Below are 23,778 nucleotides of genomic sequence, written 5' to 3'. Positions count from 1 at the left end.
ATTTATACTTCTTTCTTTTCATAACCAGAACTGAGTGGCTGTAAAATCCAATGCGATTATCCAATAATAAATGATACAACAACGACCTGCTCCTCAAATGTCATAAATCACACCGTGCTAATTATTTTGTATGAACTGAAAAAACCCTTTTTTTCCGAGTGCACGCCGGTGTTACGGGGTTAAAGATATTTAACGGGTGTCCTTCGATTAGCCGCTCACCCTGTCTTTCCTGCATCGGGTAACGCTTTTTTTTTTTCGTCTCATGCGGACAGACAGCCGCCTGTTTTTCTGTGCCGGCCAATTTTCGGGTGTGCAAACACAGCCCATTGTCGTGGCGCACGCGCCTTTACGCCGCTTCTTTTTTTCTCTTTCGCTCCCGATGGATAACTCCTGCAACCCCTTTTGCTTTCTCGCTCGGCTCGTTCCAATGTAATTCTCCGTCCTGCTCGCTCTACGCCAGATTTAAATATGCAAAACGACTTTTTTCTTTGCCACCGTGGCGTAGAGCAGCTCCTTCCCTTGTTTGGTCCACCGCGCCCACATAATTACGGGTGGCAGGAAAATAACAGGCAAAAAACGATGGATGAGGAGACGAGGAGAGGAACGAGTAGGATGGCAAAAAACGGTATGCAAAAAAAGGCGATATCGCAATTAGACTGGTTACACGGGTGCATGGTATCCCACAGCGCGTCGAAAGGGGTGGCTCGCTGAGATTATATTCCCGCGTTAGTATGCTCGTAAGGGTTAATGGGCGGGCACAGTGAGCGTCATTTTTTTCTAGTATTTTCATTAAGCATACATTATTTCTTAATATCAAATAGGGTAATATATACAGTTGTTGACCCCTATATACTATTATTCACCCTTTTTCTAAAACAGTAAGAAATACATTATAATGCATTTCTTAATCCTCGAATGACGGACCACGAAGAAAGCCTTAATTTCATTTTCTAACGAAATATGAAACTTTTCCATTTAACTTTAGGCGAATGTCCTTGTACATGTATACTTCTTCATTAGTATTGAAGAAAAGATTTTGGTTTAACCCTTGCCTACATCACAGACCACGAGCTACCAATTCACCCAGCACCTGTTTCATTCAGATCTCTTACAACCATAAACACAGTCGAAGCAGAAATTAGTGTATTAATGGGTACCCCTTGTCGCGCGATTGCTCTGAAAGAAATACAATTCGTATCGGTAAGACTTTCAAGTGGTCGGTTCGAGAAACGTTCCGTGCAAGGAATTAATGTACAGGGTGTGTCGGACGGATTAGTCTCATTATTATTCTCGAACAGCCACGGTGCCATGGTAAAGGGAAAAAAAGACTGTCGGAAGATTAACGAGCAACGAGCCCTTATGAGCCAGCTCGACGCCTCGAAAATCACGACAGACAGGAATAAAAAGAGAATGAGAAGGAGAGAAAGAGTATCATGGGAAGAGGGACAGACGGTTAAAGCAAAAAAATAAGATGAATCGCAAGAAGGTAGTGGATATCGCAATTAAACAGACCGCTAACCCTGCAAATTGGGGGTTGAATTTTTTAGAACCTTCGCTAGGGGTTGCTCGAGCCCTTAAAACATCGTGGACCGGTCCAGACAAGGGGCGAGGGGGTAAGCACCAACAGGGGGTGAACTCGCGGTACGGAAAAAAAATCCATAGGACTCACTGACTTTCTTTCTCGCTCACTCTTGGCCCTAAAGTTCGAAAAAAACGAGTGTGGCTGAAGCGGGTAGTGCGAAAGTCGGGGGGGGGGGAGTTTACAGCTCGACGAGGAAGGAAAATTCTGCAAGGGTGGTACTGATGGCAGTGACGGTCCCGCTATAGGCAAAACAAAAGCCAAGCGATATTCTTGGACGCCTTTAGAAACATAGCTACGCCTCTGAAAGCTTGGCAACTTCAATGCTTCGTTTCGAGATCAAACACGACGAACTTGTATGGTACAGAAAAGAAATATTAATTGCATAAAACGTACATTCATGTTTTTAAATTATGGGACATTTTGTCATTTTTAAATAAATCCAAATTACGTATGTAGTTCTTTGTCAATAATTTTATGCTTATACATGATAATCACTCCAAGCACAATGCTAGGATATATAATAGTTATTTAGAGTAGTTGTTACAAAATAGGAAATTCAAATTAATGAAATGGCCACCCCAGTCACTGGATTTCAACCCCACGGGATAATTTTGAAATACACTGAAGACAAGTATTCGAATACTTAAGTCTTCACATATATTTCCAACACATTTTAACATTTCAAGAAATATACGTACATATACCATCTCACAAACGTTTTGAATAAGTTGATAATTGTAAATTGTTTCATAAAATAAACTATATTTATAATACAAGAAAAAAAAATCCATAGGACGCGACCGCGCCCATCATATATAATAGACGATCTTCCCTTCTCCATCCACCTTCTCATCTCATCTCCTTCGTTCGTCTAACCTCCACCTTTCCTTTCCCTTCCCTTCATCTTTCTTGAGTTTCCACCCACCAACTCCAACCTCCTTTCAATCAATATTTAAAGAATTGCGCCTTAATAACAACCGTGGCGTCATGTCAATGGCCGACTTTGACCGTCCTTAAACCACCATCAGACAAAAATACAAAGTTCAAGATGAAGTTGTTTTATGTTAACTCAGGAAACTGTCTTATAGACTGACAGTAAGAATGACAGAACAGTAAACTTCAGGACCAACTGTTAATGAGACAGAAATCTGTAATTCGTAGGTCGGAAAAGTAGTCTATCTGCAGATAAGAAAGAAAGCAAACGCAGGAATCTACATTAGGTGCTGTTGGGGAACCAGGAAACTGGGCATTAATGATAATTCATATACAATTTATTTATGTCACCCAGGAAATGGACCGTCGGCGTCGGGAGTGGGGGATCCGGGCACCTTTGCACGCAGCTCGAGGTGAAGTCGGTAACGGGTTGAACCACCGGTATCGGCCACAGGATAAGCAGAGGGGAAGGTCTCCGTAGTATCTGTCGCCGTGGGGTTTTAGTAAGTAGAAATCCGACACACCCCCGTCGTGCTCTCCCAGGGGACGATGGGGGGTCTTATGCAAGATTTCCCCACTTTATAAAAAAATATATATATTTACAGCCACTGACTCCGGTAAAGGTAGCTGGCTGCGGCACCGTTATCAACCATTCGACCTAGAGGGAAGTGAAACAGCATCAGTCTTATAGCGACCGCCGAGGAGTGCAGATCTACCTGCTAAACATAGATATATCTATATTTTATTTTCTGCATTCATTTAATTTTGTGTATTTATCTTCTTAGCTTATTGAATAAACTCATTAGAAGGATGAACGTATTGATTTTATTACTCCTGCGTGCCCCACCTCACTGTTCTTTTATTTATTATTATATCACCCTTCTTAGGCCTCGCGGGGACTAGTCTTTCCAAATCCTTCTCGTTTTATTCACCATCCCTTGGTGAATTTACTTATTTTATCCCTCTTCATGGGCCTTGGCTCACTCTTCCAAGTTATTTATTATCTTTTTATCTTTGTGGGCCTCACGAAACCCAACGCTACATCCCTTATATCCCTGTACATATCTGTTTCATTTCTGCATTCCTTCCATCCCTGATATTCTTTCATCTCTGTATCCCTTACATCCCTGCATTCCTTCCATCACTGCTTTCCTTACATACCTGTATCCCGCACATCCCCGTAAGCCTTATATCCTTCTATTCTTTACACCCTTCGATCCTTTACATCCCTCTATTCTTTACACCCTTCTATACCTTACACCCTTCAATCCTTTACATCCTCTTACACCTTAAATGTCTGTTTCTCTTACAAAAACAGCGCCCTCTAGCGGGAAAAATGTGAACTAAAATCTCGACCTCGAATCAGCGCCATCTGATTTTGAAAAAAGGAACTAAATCAAGCAAAGATTTTGGCCCTCTAGCGGCAAAAATGTGAACTAAAATCTCGACCTCGAATCAGCGCCATCTGGTTTTGAAAAAAGGAACTAAATCAAGCAAAGATTTTGGCCCTCTAGCGGCAAAAATGTGAACTAAAATCTCGACCTCGAATCAGCGCCATCTGGTTTTGGAAAAAGGAACTAAATCAAGCAATGATTTTGGCCCTCTAGCGGCAAAAATGTGAACTAAAATCTCGACCTCGAATCAGCGCCATCTGGTTTTGGAAAAAGGAACTAAATCAAGCAAAGATTTTGGCCCTCTAGCGGGAAAAATGTGAACTAAAATCTCGACCTCGAATCAGCGCCATCTGGTGGTAAAAAAAGGAACCAAATTTTTAAAGAAATGGAATTAAATTTCTAAACTTACCTTCACTTACCTTTACTCGAATCAGTGGCTGTTAATGTTTTTTTTTTTTTTTTTTTTTTTAACGTGGGGAAATCTTACATAAGACCCCCCACCGTCCCCTGGGGGAGGGCGGCGGGGGAGTGTCAGATTCTTACTGACTAAAACCCCACGGCGACCGACACTGGTGCTAAAAGAACACTCTGCAACCTTATGTGGATTGCTCCGGAGCCCTCGACTCCTGGTGGAGGAGGTCCTAATTGAGACCTCCACCTGCTGCCTACCCTGTGGCCGACACCGAGGGTCGCACTCAGTGTCGGCTTCTCCTCGGGCCGTGTGCAAAGGCGCCCGGGGCCCCCACTCCCGACGCCATCGGCCCTGGCGGCCCCACCGGTTTTAATGGTGAAGCCGTCATATTTAGTGTTAAGGGGTGTCGGGCAAAAATAGGAACGAAAGAATTGCAAGGGTTGCAAAAGATACGTAGGAACGAGATGATTGGACGGAAGGTATTTATATAATGTGTTTTATTAACTTCTGGTTTTCTACAATTTCATCTCCAAGTAACAATATTTGTAAATAGATGCTATAGTCCAATACTCTTAAAATATTGGTTATAAGTGTTATTTAAATATAAATATGTTCGTAAACAGAAACTCTTTTATACACAACATATCTGTTAATCGAGTATAAATAATATTGATTCTTATTACGTTGTAAAGTAGATTTATATAAAAAGACACGTATAATTTAAGGAAGATCTAATCATTATTTTCTGGTAAGACAAACAATAGTGATTAAAATAATATTCACGGAAATTCAACGACAATGAAATATATTGTAATGCACTTTGTACGTAAAATATGTTTCGTATATGTATTCGTATTTTTCAGTCACACACAGGTACTCTTACAAATACACAAAATTTACCTCGTTTTATACGTTGAAAATTGTATTCTTCAAGATATTTAGACACATCACACTATAGTTCGTTTGCGATATATTTGCGCATCTCCGTTGTTCTTATTTTGTACGAATTATTTCATTGTTAAAAATGTTAGAAACCAAAAATCCTAACTAACTTTTACTTCTGATTGTTAACGCGATTGTGAAAATTAGTTATATTTTCGTAAACTATGCCAGTAACATTTTTCTTATTTACAATAAACATTAGAATCTGTTAGTCGAGTGCAACATTTTTCCTTTCCCTGTTATTAATGGAATAATTAATCGTTCTTAACAGGATTGTCCGAAGGAAATGATGAATCATGTATAAGTGGAAATATTTGCTATAAAAATTGATAATGTAGTACCAGTTGTGATTTTTTCAATTTTTCTACACCCAGTGTATAACCATTGTTACATAAAATAATTCAATTTAAAATTGAGCTTCCTTTTTTATTGCTGTGACATGCAAATTTTGATTTGCCTGGGAAAGGACAGTGCTATTTAATTTTTATCTTCAACACTGAAAGAATATTTATTACTTCTATTCATAAGTATGATTACGAAAAATTTACGCACAAAGAGGAAAAATACACACGTTATAATTATTTGTTGAAATACACGCAGAACGGAAGACGATTAATTTAAAAATCAATGTCTTATTAATTAAATGCTTTAACTCTAAAATGCAATTTTTATACAGAAGTGAATAAAATATTAGAAATGATTTGATGAAAAATCGTTACCATGAATCTGGCTCGTACAATTGATTTTTAATTATATATATGTAATAATATAGTACAAACAAGGATATTCATCTATAATTAACTTTATATAAAAAACAACATTGTATAAAATTATAATAAATATCACTGAAAAAGGTTCGAAACTACAGCTAGTGAATAATTGCTTCTCTTGTAAAAGCTGTTTTGTTCTTTTTATCTTCTCTTTTTTCATTTTTCCAAATACAAAATTCAAGGTAGAACATGAAATAACAAATATTTGTACAAATTTTATTACTTCGATATATTTTATCTTGGGCAGTATTGGTGATAACAATGATTACTTTTTTTTAAAAACATGTAAAAAGAGTCGTATTTTAATTACAAGCAACTCTAATAATGAGTTTTATTCTCTCGAAGCATTCTCGAAGCATTCGAAGCTCATGATTGCATGAAATTGTCATGAAAAATAAATGAAATAAATGTTCAAATTATTGGTAAATTATTGAATAATGAAATTGTATAATATTCAACGAAAAACAGGAAAATTCTTGATGCAAGAAAAACTACATTGATAATACATTCAGATTTCTTAAATGTGCGATTAAAAAGAAACTGTTCGACATAAATTCGAATTTTATATTAAACAAATCATTCTATAAAATTATACTGCATAGCGTGATCATTTTTCTTACTGATAATACAAACAAAATATTCGTCGAAGGTATTGAAAGGATATTTATCCTTTTCAAGAAGAAGCAGTTTTCTGTTAAGACAAAACTAAAATATACAGAACATAGAAAGTTTGTAAAGCTAATGCAAAAATATAATATTAAATAAAACCTGCATATAAGATGCTCGGCTACAGGTGAGTATTCTTTGAGGGGGTGGTAGCTGCGACTTTTTTCGTTAGCTCTGGGGTCCCCGACACCCCAAGACGATCTTTTGTCGCTGTGCAGAGTCACCGGGGTTCCTGACACCCCTAACCATCGGCCATTGCGCCATCTACATAATAGCGGCGCAAACTATTCGTTAACTTACCGACTGCCGAACGGTCGATAACCGACTGTCGGAAGTTCAGTCGATAAGTCGGTAATTTGTTGAGTAGTTTCCGCCGCTTTGGTATAGATGGCGCAGCGATCGAACTTTAAAAATACTTAATTCTAGGCGGTCTTCTCAAAATATAAGTTTGTCAAATAATTATTCTAATAATTTTTCGGTCTTATTATTAATAATAGAAAAAGTAAGACTTAATGTGTGTTTTGCTAAAGAAGAAACTTGTTCATCCTAGCTACCACTCCCTCAAAAAATACCCACCCTCGGTCGAACACTTTATTTATATAATTGATATAATGATCTTTTAATTATAGATCAAAATGGCTATAACCCAAAATCTATGTTTCAAGGGTTAATTCATTTTATGGAAGAGCTCAATTATATTCACGACGAAACAATAAAACAGATATAAAATTCATTTACATTAACAAAACGAAGTAAAGATAAAATAGTACTTGGTGTTCTTATCAATATCCATTCGATTGTTAGTAACCAATTCACTTCATTCAACAAAGAAAAACAATAGCTAAAGATTTGCACTGTACCTTACAACGTTATTAAATTTCTCCTCGTGACACTCTCGATCGTTCACAATAAAAATTATCCTAAATACGTTTCTGATATGCTGTAATTAACTCCCCTCTTTAGTCCGGGAAGACAATACAGTGATAATGCGCGGTGACGTTAGCCAGGATAATAATACTTGAGTGATAATAATAACTCGAATGAACGTGAAAAATTGCAATCATAGCAATGATTAATAATGAAAGTGGTGTGAGTAGTAATACCGTAATAATAATGTTTAAATGCTCGTTTTCGTAACGGCAATAAAGGTATCGCGTACGAGCAAATTCAGCAATTCCTCTGATGATAAATCTGTTGATTGTAGGACAGAACAGTACAAGTTACATGTTTTCATTTCTATGGTATTGCGATTTAATGTTTGAAACTTTCATTGTAATATAAATATATATGTTATCTGGATTTTTATTACCTTCTTCGTCGGACATATTTTAGACGTAGGTATTCCTCTTTCGAAGAAAAACAATTTTCAGAAAATACAAATACTGCCTTCTGAATCTTAATTAAAGGATAAGCTGAAAGTGAAAAATCTGACTTATGTTATTTTGCCTTACAATCACAGAAATATCGTCTCGTTCGGCTTTCTACTTTTTGGTTTCGTCGAAGGTTTGTTGAAAAGTCGGCAGTTTTCGAACAGCTATCATAGATTCGATACGAAAGACAATAACTCCAAAATGACCAGTTTTCGAATAGCAAAGTATAAATGTTTAAAATTTTTATTTTTATTTTGAGAAGGACCCGAGGAACGTCAAATAATATTTGAAAATTTCTTTTGCTACTTTAAATTAGCCACTTTGAGTTACTGCCCTTTGGATTCCTCAGGCGAGTGTTTGTAACAATTACCTTTTTTATATTTCTGTCGATACGAAAGACACTTCTGTGGTCCACCACCCAGCCACGATCAGGAACAAGGTTACTTGGATCACGCGGTAAAACGCGAGAATTATCTGCTTTGGCATCCTCGTGGCGCTACAACGTGGATGTATCGCTCATTTCTCTGGTAATAGGAAATCAACAGCCAACTGTCTCAACTTCTGATACAGCAGCCGCGCTGTTTTGGTAATCATGCGGCTAGCAAGTTCTTGATATTTTTCGGTGTGTTCTCCTCGTTCAAATGCTTGGTAGTGTAACGAAGAGCGTTTAGTAGACCTTCGCTTTTGCAGGGTGGTTGTTCCTTTAGTAGTTTTACACAGCCTTTAACCTGTATCACAGCAAATATTTTAACATCGAATTACCAAATAATATAACAAATATTAAAGAATTTAAAAAATATTGCATTCTTTCAAGCGATTATAAATAATTTTGCAGCATACAAAGGCCCCCTTTAAAAATATAAATAAGTTCTATTATTTATCTTGATAAATAGTAAATTTAAAAATAACAAGAAACTTTTTAATTTGATCACTCAACTGACGTCATTGTAACATTAAATATACCTATTTTTTTAAATAATCATCAACGTGTATAATAATAACTATAGATCGGAGTTTTATTTAATCATTATACTTACATCGACATTCGAACCCTTAACAAAGGCACCTTGAGGATGAACATGATCATAAAGGATTACTAACCCCACCATCACTCTCAGAACAAAGAGTTGAGTCTCCTCTCGTTGGAATTGCGCCAGAAGATTCCTAAGGACAATAATATGTTTCGTTTTCAAATGATTCTTATTTTTAGAAAAAATTTTTTTCATTGTAAAATCAGTGTTTTACTTACGGATTTTCTAACATGCGCAAGCAAACTTTGGCCATGGTACCAAGTGTTTCTGTGATATTTTCACGTGCTACGTCTTCATTCTGAAATAAATTTACATTATTTAGCAATGTAAGGTAGTTGCAACCATGTAACTTTGAATTCAACATGGAATGCATAATATAGAAATTACATATTCATTAACATTACGTTTGGGGTTGGTTTCAACGCATACATTTAAATATTCAAAAGGTTATTAATGTAAACTTTGAAAAGCGTAGTAGAAAAACTAAGAAGAGATTTCCTGTTGAAATTGATACGTGAAATTTAGTAGGGTAGAAGATAATGTAATAAACAAGCGCTTCCTTCATTGTCCCAATTAAAGTAGCCAGCCCAATTTGAACGGATCTATTATCTATTATGTCGGTAAATGTACCGAGAACTATTGTTCCCTGAATTCGTTCACATTAATTTTTAATTTTCTGCTTCAGTGCACGTCATTATTTAAATTGCGTTACTTTCTTCACACACCATTACACTACAGTATAATATATACTGTTAATAAAAGCTCTTTTGTTTAAAATTTATACGATATAAATGACTGATATTTTTGAAAAGAAACAGAAAAATTAATTACTAATTACACAGAATATAATGGATGGTATCTATTAGATATACACGTGAACCGGAAGAATAGATATCATGTCTATTTCCTATGCTTTGTATTAGTTAATCATAAATAAAAAATTTTGGAACGAATAAAATAAAATAAAATTTTGGACGAATACAAATTTTTGGAACAACATTATCCTTCATCGAATATAATTTTAAAGTCAAATATGGATAATAAAATTTAATCGAAATTTCTTCTAGCTACATCAGACAGCATTTAGTAGGATCAATAATCCTGAACAATAGCGGAAAGATAGGATATTGGAGAAAGAAGAAAAGTAATATCACTTACGTCCATCAAAAAAGTAATAGTCGCGTGACTCAGAACTCGAAGCATGGGTGTTGCGTGGGCATAAAACAAGGACATTCGGTTGGCAAGCTCATTCCCGACCACGAGGTCCTTTTCAGCATTTCCCTGGCGAGCCAGGGATGCTCTGGTCAGGGTTCTTCTATAATAACTAAAATCATTCTGAATCGCGGGTGTCTTCATCTTGTGTTCGTCAAACTTTAAGACAAATTCTAATATTTCCGCCAATTGTTTCACCAAAGCTTGCTGAGTCTCGAGATGCTGAGTCGGAGAAAGATTCCCTGAACACAATTGTCCCAGGATTTTTGGTACAACTTTTTCTGGAAAAAAAAAGAAGAATAAAAACATTAATCGTAAATATATGTAATATACATTTAATACTTTCGTTATTAACCCCAATTATATTATATTTAACATTTATGAAATTCTACGTTGTAAAAGTTTACACTTTTAATTTCACTTTGTGCATTAGCGAACATTTTTAATCCGCTTTAGTGAATCCCGCTTTATTTAGAATAAAAGCAATAAATACTTTGAGAGTTTACTAGCGGTTTTCAAGCAGCGATATCGGTTTCCAATCACTGTGTATGCGGGAATAGTCAAGCTGAACAATAATCCTTCGCGGCACGTTGCTGAAGCAATATCGACATTTAACTTTTTATATTTCTATTTAGTTCTAGCAAATGGCTTTGCAGGTGCAATCCGACATTGAATATACGATTGCCTATAAAAACTGAAAGGTCTATTTCGAAAGTTTCAATCACAATTAAAAAAAAGCATGGCTTCATTTAAAAAAGCAATTAATCGGTTTATTGGAATAAAAAGGAGTCAATTTTTATGCAGCACGGTGGAGAGTCACCGATGACCGCTATCATAAGGGAGAGCCCAATATTGCTATCAGTTGCTTTCAATTTTTGGGGTGCCCAGGGAGTACGAATTTCAAATTGACATTCTTCGCCATAAAAACATCAAGGCAAAATTAAGGGGATAATATGAAAAAATGGACACTTACCGAGTTCCAATGAAAATTCATAAAATCTTTTCAGCTTCGCGACAAGAGGTGCAACGGTCAGATAAGCCTTTCGTTGGCACTCTTCCGTAGGCGCCGAAATCGCTTCTCTGATTTCCTTCCCAGCCCCTTTGTAACATTGAATCTCCTCCAAGATGGATTCTGAATTTTTCAGAACCCTTTGCACCGCTTCAAAGGTCTCCCGTTCCAAGTCAGAAGGTTGTGCGTCTGAAATTCGATATAAATCACTACATGTTACCCCAAACGAATGATTTCTATTAATAAACTTCAGGTAATGCTGATAGCCTTTCAATTTTTAAATATTCCATTAAAAGGAAAATTGAAGTTCGACTGAGAAACACGAACAGCAGATAAAATACGCAATTTCAAAGGAATTTCTAAACGAATCCACTTGTAAAACTTACTTTCAAAATCCAAAAAGACATCGTACTTTTGAGGCGTGCAACAGGTAGACTCATCTCGAGCCAGGAGACTCAAAAGCTTGCCCATCTTCAGTCTGAGAGTTTCTTTCAGTGGGTATTATTTATAAGATGAAAGACATCTAAACATCAAGAAAGAACAAATATGTACATAAATGAAATTTACTCGTAAATTGAAATGTACATAGACGAGAAAATTATCAGTATCATGTCTGGAAATCATTTGAAATCTTTTTTATCACGAACAGCAACTGATTCGTTTCACTTATGGAATGCAACCTGTATCAGAAATAGCGAAACTGAATACAAATTTGTTTATCTGAAAACCTGTGTGTAATTAATGGTACCAGATAATGAAATACTGGTAAGTGGTAAAACGTAGCGAAAACTTGTCACACGTGAGGGGACAACGATCGAGTTTGCTGGATCTAAAATTGTCTCCGACAGATTCCAATGTACCGACGAATGTCTCCGTTATTTTTAGCAGAAAAGCGCATGTACCGTTAACAAAATTTCTCAGCATGCTGAATCATACACATTTACGAATTACTCGCTATTTCTTGCGAAAATTCATTCTTTTTCAGGCTTGAGAATTGAAACAAAAAGTGTGCACGAGGATGAATGCCATGAGAACCACTGGTGGCCAGCATTATGAATAATTTGTATATAAGTTAAAATTTGTAGAGGAAATACCTACGGTTCCTGTATCTGTAAAATAATAAATTACAAAACTAGTAGATATACAAATAATTTAATCACGTTTAGTTTAAATCCACCGCGTTCCTATTCCAATCGATTAGGTCCGATCGGAAATAGCATGATCCGGCATGGGTATAGAATAAATGTTTACACTAAAGATTCCACCGATGATTCCATGCGGAACCGTGCTCGAAATTAGCAAAATATTATCATGATAATGTCACAACAATTACCGTCTCTAAATCTTATCAAGATAACCGAACCATTTTCAAGCAAACGTCGTTAAATTACCATAACTAATCACATAAACAAAACTTCAGTTCATACTTTAAAAATCACCGTGTCTTATAATCACTTGAAATAAAATCACGTGAAATGTAGAGTAGGTTGAAAATCAATGTCCCGGTTGTTAAGGTACAGATGAAGAAAGAAAACTGAATCAGTCAGTTCACTTCTTACGCGAAGGTCGAAGACATGATTGAAATTCAATAGTTCGATGATGTTGTCGTAATGTACACGAGACATTTTTCTTCTTGAAACTCACCGTGACCGCGACCGATAACGCGAATACATGACGATGACAGGTGTGCGTCGAAGTTTGAGGATGGTCAACAAGTACACGAAGAAAGTGCAACAACTGTCAGTCAACGAACGGCCATGATGCTGTTCGTTGAGGGTTGGGTTGTATAGTGGCGCGATTCGGAGTCTCTCCTTATTTGGTAAACGACAGTGGTGGCGATACGTTCGCGGGAAAAATCAATGGGGGTAGTTCGTCGGCTCACCCTCCGGTGACGCTGCTGTTACCGTTTGCAATATATCAATTTTTGAATTTTTTTTTTGAAAAAAGTGGTCAATATTGAATAGATAAACATAAATATTCTCATCAATTTTTATTTATGATTTTTGGACCCAATATTCAGATTTTCTAAATTTTGATAACCCTATTCTACTATTTTTCCTTCTATTAAAAGTCATACTCATGTGTTTTTATATCAAATTGTTTAATTCTGCTCAGGGACCTCACTTTTAATACTATTGACATTTTTCTTTTATTTACAATAAGAAGCAAAATTTAATTTAGCTGTGGTCTTCAGTAAAGTTCACTCGTTTAATTTTGAAACACCCTGTACAGAGGTCACATCAAATCTTCATACTTATTTATGTTTTGAAATATTCAAACGTATTTGAATTGCGAGTGAGAATGTATATAGGTGCACACGTGGGTAGACTTGGGTACACGGTCGAACTTCAAAATACGATTATAAATTTAGAAATTCTCGAGAACCGGTGGCCAACTCATCCGTAAAGGGGGTATATTCCTTTTTCGTCGCAGACCAACGGGTTGCTGGTAACGGTGAAGATGAAGCTTGGAAGGGTGTACAGTATTGTCGAGGTTGACCGAGTTACAGGGAGTCAATCAAGTTAATGTTTATTTTGCTTTACTGAGAATATTCGGGTCAGTACCTTTATGGGTTAACGCTTATGGTGTAAGCGGATGACACTGAAATGACAACCTAATTTATAAACCATCGAAAATTTCTTAGTAGGAAAATAAATGTCATGAAGTATAATATTCGATTGTTACTTCTTAGATGAAGGATTTCAGAATAAAAATTGTTTAACATGATTTGATGATGAGAATATCATTGGCTTTAATTTTTAAGATTTACTAAAGCATGGAACAAAAATAAAAATAATGATTATTTACTTCTTTAAGCAGCTAGTATTGTTATCTGGAACAATATGGAACAATAATCAATGTCTATATCTATAAGTGTTTTATGGTAGATTAGTCATCGTTATCGATATTGTATAAATTACTGTCATATACAATATCAAATATGTATGTAGCAGGAAAAGCTTATAAAAATATTAATAAAATCGATATTATCGTCGTATATTCTTTTTAAATTCTGTATTAATATGCACGCATGCACGCACGCACGCACATTCATGACGTCAATCGCTGCATATGCTAAATAAAATAAAACTGAATTGTTAATATAATAAAAAGATTCGTTCGATCAATTGAATTACATCGTTGATTTACGTATTCCACACGATGACATATATTTCAATGACTATGACATTTCTAGGGACCAGTTTCCTTAATGCACCATTGAAAATATTGTCGTGGTGTTGAGATTTTTGCACCTCTTTCAAGACCAAGATTGGATAATCGTCGGAAACCGTGGGCGAAGATAATCGACACCTATTAAAGACCTTTTTGTGCATCAATTCCAGCAAATCAATTGAGACCCTCACCACCTCTCATCATGACCCTCGATGTACTCTTGAGATCCCCTTTCCTTCGGTCAACCTTAATTTCATCGCTGCAACGACCGACAAATCGACAACGATGACTCTGCTACCGATTACGTTTTATAATCCACAAAACGTTTTATGCAAGGACTATTATTAGGAGAAACTTTTACTATAAATTATTATTATTATCCAGTGGCGGCTGGCGTATAGGCACTGTGGAACTGCAGCACCTCCCTATTTCCACTCGATATAATATTTAATATAATCCTTTTTTCTTTGATTCTTTCTTTATACTTGTACAATATATAATACTTAAGTTTAATGTCAGTAGCCATCCTCCAGTTTATGAAAAAGATACAAAAGTCTTTGTATAGAACTGTGCGCTTCACAGTTCCAGCGGCGTGGTGTTTGACTGTGCGCGCATGCGCACATAGAAAGCTGCGCGCGAGGCTGCGCGTGAGAGAGAGCACTGTCGCTCTCGCAGTGCCGGTTTTTTAAAACAAAGGCTAAAAATTTTCTGGAGCAGCACCCTCGCTAATTTTAGCTACGAGCCGCCACTGTTATTATCGCTAATAGAATATAGGCAAGCATATGAAAGGTAATTTAAAACTAGATTTTCATTTCTATGTTCAAGTTCCCCAGTAATAGTGGCTCGATATTGTTCCTTCTGTTTCTTCTTTATCAATATTTTGTGATACCGCAAATTACACATTCTTGATTAATTAAAGGAAATCAATAGAGAAACATTAGTTTAATGTAAAATAGCAAATAGCTTAAATTCAAAAATTAACTGTTTCTATTCTTAATAATTAGAACTTCAATATGTGTTACAACAAATGCCCATTTTCACTGTAACAATCAACTTGTTAATACGCTACAAACTCGTCATATGAAATTAGAATTGAAACGAGCATTCCATGCTGCCATTTTTAATCGTAGGATCCAGCAAGTTCGCAAAAGCTATTGCGTACCACACAGTGGGATACATCGTTAACGATACTTTTCATTCCGAGTATAACGTGTACAGAGCGCGGAGGAAAAGCATCGTAGTGTCTGTTCAATCGCGAACGCACCACTCATTCCCGGACGACCAGTAACGCGCAACACCGTTCGTACTTAATAAGGTAGGTATGTGTGCACGCGGCTTAAATACCAGAGAACCACGTACACAGATACAGTAGGTGTAGAAAGTATTCGTATACCGATCAATTTCCAACAAGATATCATAAAATTGCGGTTTATTAACATATAATGCTGGGGGACCATTGCTGACCAGCACCACAAATTTAATATAATTCAATAACTAAAAGATATTAAAGTGGTATTAATATTTATTAATTTTGAAGGGTACCAAGTGCAAAGTTTAAATTGAAAAATGGGACATAAACTAAATAATTGCAATTACAATTATCGTCATGAGTTTGCAAAAATTGCAGAAAGATTCCTCTTTTTTTAAGAAAAAATTGACGTCACTTTAACGTCTCTAATGGCATATTTAATGGTACGCATATTTTATGCATATGTACATTCGGTGATGTAGAACCACATGATTAATAATGCGAATGTCACAAATCAAATGATTAATACTTTCTTAATCTGTGCATTCGACATATGCTCAACTCTCATATATGATATACTGCACCGAATGACTTGACGATGCACTCAGTGACTTCTTCATCAAGATATACTTTTCTCTTTGTTAGATTATTATCTTCTTCCTTACTTGTCTTATCCATAAGAAGAAAAAAGGATTTGGATGGTACTGTACTACTCTCCATAATATCATAAAATAAATAAGGAAAAGAAATGCACATGTTATCAATATTACTTAATGCATTATCATTAACGCTTGACGTAACACGGAAGTCACAAAGCTATATTATGTAAAACTAGTAATAATTTTATTACTTACACGCGATCAAATAAGAGATAAATTTGTATAATTATTATATAAACGTTTTTTTTTTATTGAAATGAAAAAACGATAGTATTCACTCGATGTAACTGTTATCTATCATCTCTAAATGAGTATTAAAAATACTGAATATTGCAATAACTACATTTTACTGCGGTGAAAAACATGAAATGAAACCACTTACGCTGGAGATTGATGCACTAATGCGTTTAATCAAATCATTCAAAGTGCATCATTTGAAATCATTTCTATATAAATTTTCTACACGTGTGTATAATAAATGCATATAATCCTATCATCTACTTTTAATGTTATGCTAAATCTTATTACTAATAACTTGGTACAAATTTTAAAACTATGGTTAAGTAATCATCGTACTACACGTCATTCGCACTTTTATGATAAAAACCACTGACGCACATGAGACGTCATTCTACTAAAAAGGGTTAAAAATATAAACGTACGACTCCAATGTTACATGCCGTTATAGAAGGTTAATAAACCGGAATTTTCCAAAGTTTTCTTTCAAATTAATCAGTGTAAGAATACTTTCTACAGTCACTGTATCTACATACATATCGTGTGTTCACGATATGACACATTGCGTCGCGTACGCACGCGATATGGTAACACGCATCGTCTCTTAAGCTATCTCTAAAGCCAGGTCGCTATTCCTTCTATGGCTATGGCCTCCTTAACAACTGAGCAAATTAATTGCGGAATACAACGAGGATCAGGGCCACCAGGAACGTGTACGCCGTGTTAAAGAGTTATGCGGCTATTAAATCGAAACTGGGACTAGAAGTGGAAGTGGTTAGCACGACAAGGAAGGAAATGTTCGATCAACTGTTTATTCGATCGGATGCAACATATTTCTAATACCTATACATATATAATAATCCGTGAGATGCAGTAATCTAGCATTAATAAAAAGAAAAAACAACGTAAAATAAAATTATATCATTCATAGTGTTAGTGTAAGTAATTATTAAGTAATTAATCTTGATATTACATTAAACAGCGGAGATACAAATATTTATGGGACTAACATTTCAAAAATTTGGAAAGTTAAAATTATTCACATTGTGAATAAAATAGTTTAATATTCTTTTGTACGAAACACTTTTCTTTTAAGTTAAAAAATAAAAAGAATTGAAATATTCAAAATTATTCACATTGATGGCCTATTCTTTAGTGACCCTGTCCCCCTTTAAGAACTAGGCAAATTAATTAAAAGCAGCGGCCGCAGCTTGGAAAGAGGAAATGACCGAACTTCATATTGTACCGTGACGTCCATGTGAGCATTAATAACGTTTCAAGTTTGATGTCATAAAGTGCATACTATACTCCGAAGTCATTTATATTGTATTAAATTAAAGAAGATGAAAAATCGAATTTATGTTGAATATCTAATTTATCCATACTTTGGCCTTTTTTCTTTACACATGATGTATGTAATCGATTCGGCAAGATCTAAGTTCCTGTTTCATGTCTCGGTACTCGGATTACATGGTGCAGAAACAAAATGCAGCGGACGCGAAAGTCTCTCACGCGATACGCTTATTTTCCGCAGGATATCAGGTGATAATAATGTGAATGAGAACGATATTCGAGAAGATTTATCACCCTATGAAAGTTTTAATTACTTTAAATTAATGATTCAAAAATTATCATTTTATATCAAAATACAGGAGAAAGATATAAATTGTATGTTTAATTAAAAAATAATATTCTTGATCAATGTTGTTCTATAGTAATTATATCAAATTGATTGCGATCTAATTTAAAAAAGAAAAAATGATTACTTGAAACCACTCTGTTCGATCATGATTTTCTACCATTCGGACTATAGAAATTTGCATAATAAAGCAATAAAAAATAATGAAAAATGATTGCAGTATAATTGAAAGGCGTAGTGAAATTTAATCGAATGCAAATTTTTCAAATCGTATCTGAATTATTATCTAATCAGTTTCTTAATCTTGGGTTTGTGAGGAATCAAACATATCCCGGATATTTTTCTGGTTACTTACGCCATTGACCAAACAGGAAAGATATTCTCATATCCTGGATAAAGACAGGAAATTTTCGAGCAAAATTTCCCTCTGCTCGCGTATGCATTTGCTTTGACAAACGACTCTGAACCTTTTTGCATATACGCTTGATTAAAAATGAAGCAAAGAGAAAAAGAAAAAAAATGAATCATGATTAAACAAAGCATTTAATTTGCTATAAATTTATAGCTAAAGAAATATCAGTTTATAGTTGGGAATTTATCGATCATTTAATTTATTTGATGGCACGTCGTTTTGTTTGTACGGTGATATTTTCCTTCTTTTTGTTACGATAAACAGTATTACGTCACGGTGTACGAGCCACACACGTGTGATGGTGCTTTCCACGCACGTGATCACGCCACATCCGCCTATTTGCGATACCCCATAAAAGGATGTTAATACTTGTTCTCATGGTTACCCATATTGTGCGTGCGGTATTTAAACATCGTAATACTTCGATGCGCACGACATGAATCCATTAAGTTCTGTACAGATTCTGTTACTTAAATTCCCTTAAACAATACATGGAATTATTTATATGATATCGATTGACTGCATCACACATCGATGGTCAAAGCGTTAATTACACGTTTGGAGTGGCAATTCGACTAGATTAATGTTGCTAAATGCACCGATGGGTCAAGGTTATTAACCAAGAATGCATCGACGAGCACGGATTGCAATTCCGCGAATCAATATCTACCTGGTACAGCAACAACTCATTGGAATTCGATCGATGAAATTCTCTGTAGTTAACTGGCAACTGAATATAGCAACTCTATTATGTGGTCAAAATCAATACCTGTTTCCTATTCAGTTCATATTCCAATACAACTTCAAATCAGGAAAGATTCTGCACCTGTTTCAGAACAATACTTGTCGAGTTTTCTTACTTTTGAAAATTTCAATTCATAGCCACTCCTCTGTAAAACATTTCTGTTTCAGTGAAATACGTTTTGTTACTGTAAAACAGAAAATAAAATCATAGCTTTGTTTCTACTGGGTCTCTTGTTCCAGTTTCGTGATTTTGTGGACAAACGCTTTTATTTCTTCAATTTAACGGTTTGTTAATCCGTATACATTCTTTGTTAAAAATGAATTATATCATGATTTTTAAAGAGGTTAAATGTTTATGCAGAAAACTTTACAATAATTAAAATTTTTCAAATTTCTAAAAGTCGCAATTTAATTTAAGAAAAACCACGTGTAGCAAGGCTCACTCTAATTGCAATTATTCAGAACACCACTGCTCCGTTTTTTCAATTAAAGCTATTCCCTTGATACCTTGCATAAGTAACGTAACATTAATGTAATTAAAAATGTCTGCTAATAATGTTTCCCTCGAAATTGGCTAAATATCCGGAATGAATTCAACGTATGATCAAGTGGTACTTGTTTCTACAAAAGACTAAAGTTTCCTATAATTTCTAAAATGTACAAAAAGAAATCTGAAATCTGTCATCTTTGAAGGTTTAGTTAAAATATTAAACAGTGCTTCAAAAATGAACAGAATAGATCAATCCTTTATCGACGAGTATTGCTTCCACATTTCCGATTCCCATAAACGAACGGATGACCCACTTCTTAATTGGTCGATAGAGAGTACCGCCCTGATTACAAGTAAAGCGCTCCGATAATCTAATAATGTACCCTTGCCCATAAATTCATAGAGAACTCAGTAAAAAAGAAGGCAAAAACCCTTTGAGGTATGCTTCGTTAAGAGGTGTGAGGTATGCTTTTAGTTAAACTCTTATTCTTTTCTTTCAAATTTTCATCACCCACTTTTATAAATAAATTAGAACATATCAAATAAAATAGAATAGATTATAAAAAGGAACCTAAAAATTTCTGAATATAACAAATACAAATTTTCCAGTAGTAAATACAGAGAAAAATTTGAAGAGAAAGACAAGGGTGTACAACGTTTGAAGTGAAAGAGAAAAGAAGATATATTAATCGAGTCTGATCGCAATTAAGAATAATTAAGGATAATCCGTACAAAAGAAAGAAGCGAACGGTTGCTTGAGAGCGCGTAGTATATGAAGAGAAGAAATTTCTTAAGCTCATCTTCAGGGTTTTAGGAGACAACATAAGAGGAAAATCGTCTGACAAATCAGCATCGTGGAGGACGTTAGAATGAAATTGAGCCGTCACGCAACCTCGTGCGAATTATTATGCTCACCTCGAGTTTCGCAGTTTCCTTTGTCAACCGATAAAAAGTTTTTCAATGTGAAAGCAGCACCGTGTGCATCTGGCATAGAGATTTCTCTTTCAGTTCGCGGTTATAATGGCTCTCCTTCGTCTCTTCGAGAGCATGATACGTACTTGACTTCCATGCGGAAATGAATCGAACACGTGATGCAAGAGCACTCGTGCGACAAAATAATTCATACATAATTTGTCGTAAACAAACAGTGCATCTGTGTTGGTGCATCGTACATGTTTTATGCAACAATTTTTTCTTAATACTTTTTATAGATTCATTGCTTCGAATGTTTTCGAGTTAAAAATAGAATCTTAGATCTTTAACCCTTGAACAGAGAAACCTGGGTTAATCGTGACCCAAACTTATAAAACATATATAACGATATTAATATAAATAACGAATATGAAAATATGAAATAGAAAATTAAATAAAAATTGAGGCTTTCTCCATGGTCCGCCGTCCAAGGGCTGAACCAAAATCATTTCTTCAATACTAATTTTAAAGACACAAGTGAAAATAAATAATTTGTTGAAAATCTTCTGGATGAAATTTTCTTTCTTATTTTATTTCTAAAGTTAATTACTATAATTTTTAGCAATTTTTTAATAGAAACTCTTCGACGAGTTTCGAAACGCGCCAAGGCTGCGCAATTCTTTCAAAGCGTAACGAGCCGAAGTTTATTTACCTTTCGACGGTGCGCAAGAAGACAAAGCATGACTCAACTGGTCAAATTATTATCTTGAAGAACACGAGGAGAGTTTCAAGGGAAGCCTATCTGCAGTGTCGGCATTGTTCACCCTTCGCTCGTTTAGAGCCACTTCCGGTTCTTCAGGCAGAAGCAACCCTTGCCGAGTGAGGGGTTCCCTTTTCGAAAAAAGAAAAACGATCGCTCTCTGGCAACACGAAAGGTCTCAAGTTGCCGGGCAACGATAAGGTTTATCGCGCACAACACGTAGCACAAAATTCGTAGAATGTCTCAATAAAGATTCCCTTGTGCCTGTCGTGGATGTAGATACTTGTTTTATCTCGGTTACCGGTGTCCTGGGAATTTTCAAACGGTTCAAAAATCCAATCGTTCCCTCTTCCGCTCTTAACTTTACCCGATTTGTCCTTCGAGCTTGTAAGACACTGGTTAGCGAACTTTCGCAACGCTTTCACGCGCTGGTAATTACACGAAAAGTTCCGTGTAAATTTCTTTCAAGCGTGGAAGAGAAATTTATGAAGAGAAAGAGTATGACTTCACTCTGCCGGAGGTTAATATAACACTGTCAAAGCAACGGCGCGCAGCAAACGAAGAGACAGTTTCACCGAGAGAGACCAGTCAGCTGGTGCTCCCCACTCTTCGTACGTCACTGTATCAACAGTTTTACACTGTTTTAATTCTATGCATGGTTTTATCACGATTTCACATAATCCAGAACGGTAATTGAACATATCATTTAGGGAAAACTGAGAAACATTTTAATGAAAAGTTGGAGCCCTTCTAGACACCAGCAGGGTGCTACGAAACTAAATTATAGCTTGCTGTATTGAATAAAAATGTAGAAAATTTCATGAGTTAATAAATAGCAACGATTTTCTAACATTTAATAAGAGAATGTAATTTTAATTATAGCAGCTGAAAAATGGCTAGAAAATGCTGCATTTTATTTTATGCAAATAAAATTAAGTGTAACGTTATTCTTGCAAAGGTATACGCGCTGTATATTTCCATCAAGTAAGTGGAACATTTTGTAACGACTGATTCATTGTTTCCTGATCGATGAACATTTTTCTACGATTACTTGAAAAACAGAGCAGAAAAAAATGATTCATTTGATTTTGTGCCGTTGTTTCTATTAAATTGCACTTTCTGAACATCCATCAAGTAATGAAAGTATAGATTATCTTATGAAAATGATTGGTTCACAGTGTGATTCAGCATCAAAATAGAATTAATATTGCTGTAGGAAGCGAATGCAGAGGTGTGAATGAAACCCACTAAGAATGAGCATAAAGTATCCATCTAATTAGGAAGTGAGTGGAATCAACTGGTTGCAAATAAATATAAATCCACGCGTTGATTTTCACTGAGGCAATCAACGTATTAAAAATGTAATTTTCAATGAAAGAAAAAATGCTCTGCGTTGAAAACTGTGAAATCGATAGGGAGTTGTTTCCTTGACGTGCATCAGTGACCTGTCTTAATGCAATGTGCATATGTAATAGCGATCTGTGCGTGCCGAGTACAATGACTCGGTAAACGCCAGACTGCACGCAAATGTTGCAATTATCTTTCTTACATAGAGTCAATATCTATTTTAAATGTCCGAGTAAAACCTGTATTTTTAACAAAATTGAAATGATGATAAGAACTGATACCGTGCTATAAAACACGTGACACATATGTCGAGGAAATGCAGGCTTTATAAGAAAGATAATTTATCAGTAACAAATATAATTCTGCGTGAACAGTTCCTGAAAAAAAATATCAGGAAAGCTGCCTTTATCCAGATCAAATATACCAAAACAAGTTTTACACAAATTAACATTAATTTAAGCTGTATACTTTTCATAGTAAGTTCAAATTTTGTTTCTTCATTGTTTAATTGTAGGTATAAAATAAAAAAACATTTTTAGTTTTAATTCCTACCACTAACAACGCTGTGATATAATTCTAGCCTCAGTTGATACACTAAAATGTGATATTCACTCAAATGGTAAGAGGATTTCAAAAGTTCTCAAACGCGGTAGACAATAATATTGTATGACTGGTTTATTCTACACGTCCCATGTGCTATGATATCAAAAAAGGATTGTGTAAAAAGCGCGTAAAAATATAATACCTTATCTGTGACTGTATCTCCAGAGCTTTTCAGTTGTACGGCGCTGAACTAAAGCAGGACGATGTGGTACAGGCACATCATCAACAGAG

General features: G+C 35.4%; 1 protein-coding gene across 3 annotated transcripts; it reads right to left on the bottom strand.

Moving 5' to 3' along the window:
- Positions 1-4,801: 4,801 nt before the first annotated feature.
- On the bottom strand, positions 4,802-23,778 carry LOC114879073 (CYFIP-related Rac1 interactor B). 3 transcript variants are annotated; one of them, XM_029193592.2, is made up of 7 exons: positions 23,690-23,778; positions 11,708-11,844; positions 11,286-11,510; positions 10,259-10,593; positions 9,319-9,398; positions 9,107-9,233; positions 4,802-8,797 (listed from the first exon to the last, which is right to left on the bottom strand). In XM_029193592.2, exons 2-7 carry the CDS (start codon positions 11,790-11,792, stop codon positions 8,660-8,662), a joined length of 990 nt encoding a protein of 329 aa, XP_029049425.1. In that variant the 5' UTR covers positions 11,793-11,844; positions 23,690-23,778; the 3' UTR covers positions 4,802-8,659. The 3 variants fall into 3 exon arrangements, with proteins under 3 accessions (XP_029049425.1, XP_029049423.1, XP_029049424.1); XM_029193590.2 differs by lacking the exon at positions 23,690-23,778 and adding an exon at positions 21,550-22,149; XM_029193591.2 differs by lacking the exon at positions 23,690-23,778 and adding an exon at positions 12,966-13,176.

This window comes from Osmia bicornis, chromosome 11 (genome assembly GCF_907164935.1).
Source record: "Osmia bicornis bicornis chromosome 11, iOsmBic2.1, whole genome shotgun sequence".
Taxonomy (NCBI): Eukaryota; Metazoa; Arthropoda; class Insecta; order Hymenoptera; family Megachilidae; genus Osmia; species Osmia bicornis.
Note: the sequence above shows the minus strand (reverse complement) of the source record. Positions and strands in the feature narration are given on the sequence as shown.

What these genes read in the sequence shown, in the direction of transcription:
- LOC114879073 (XM_029193592.2), bottom strand. Translation starts at nt 11,792, where the DNA reads ATGGGCAAGCTTTTGAGTCTCCTGGCTCGAGATGAGTCTACCTGTTGC. An exon ending in TGTCTTTTTGGATTTTGAAA is followed by an intron (nt 11,511 to 11,707) that starts GTAAGTTTTACA and finishes ATCGAATTTCAG; the next exon opens with ACGCACAACCTTCTGACTTG. An exon ending in CTATTACTTTTTTGATGGAC is followed by an intron (nt 9,399 to 10,258) that starts GTAAGTGATATT and finishes AATTTATTTCAG; the next exon opens with AATGAAGACGTAGCACGTGA.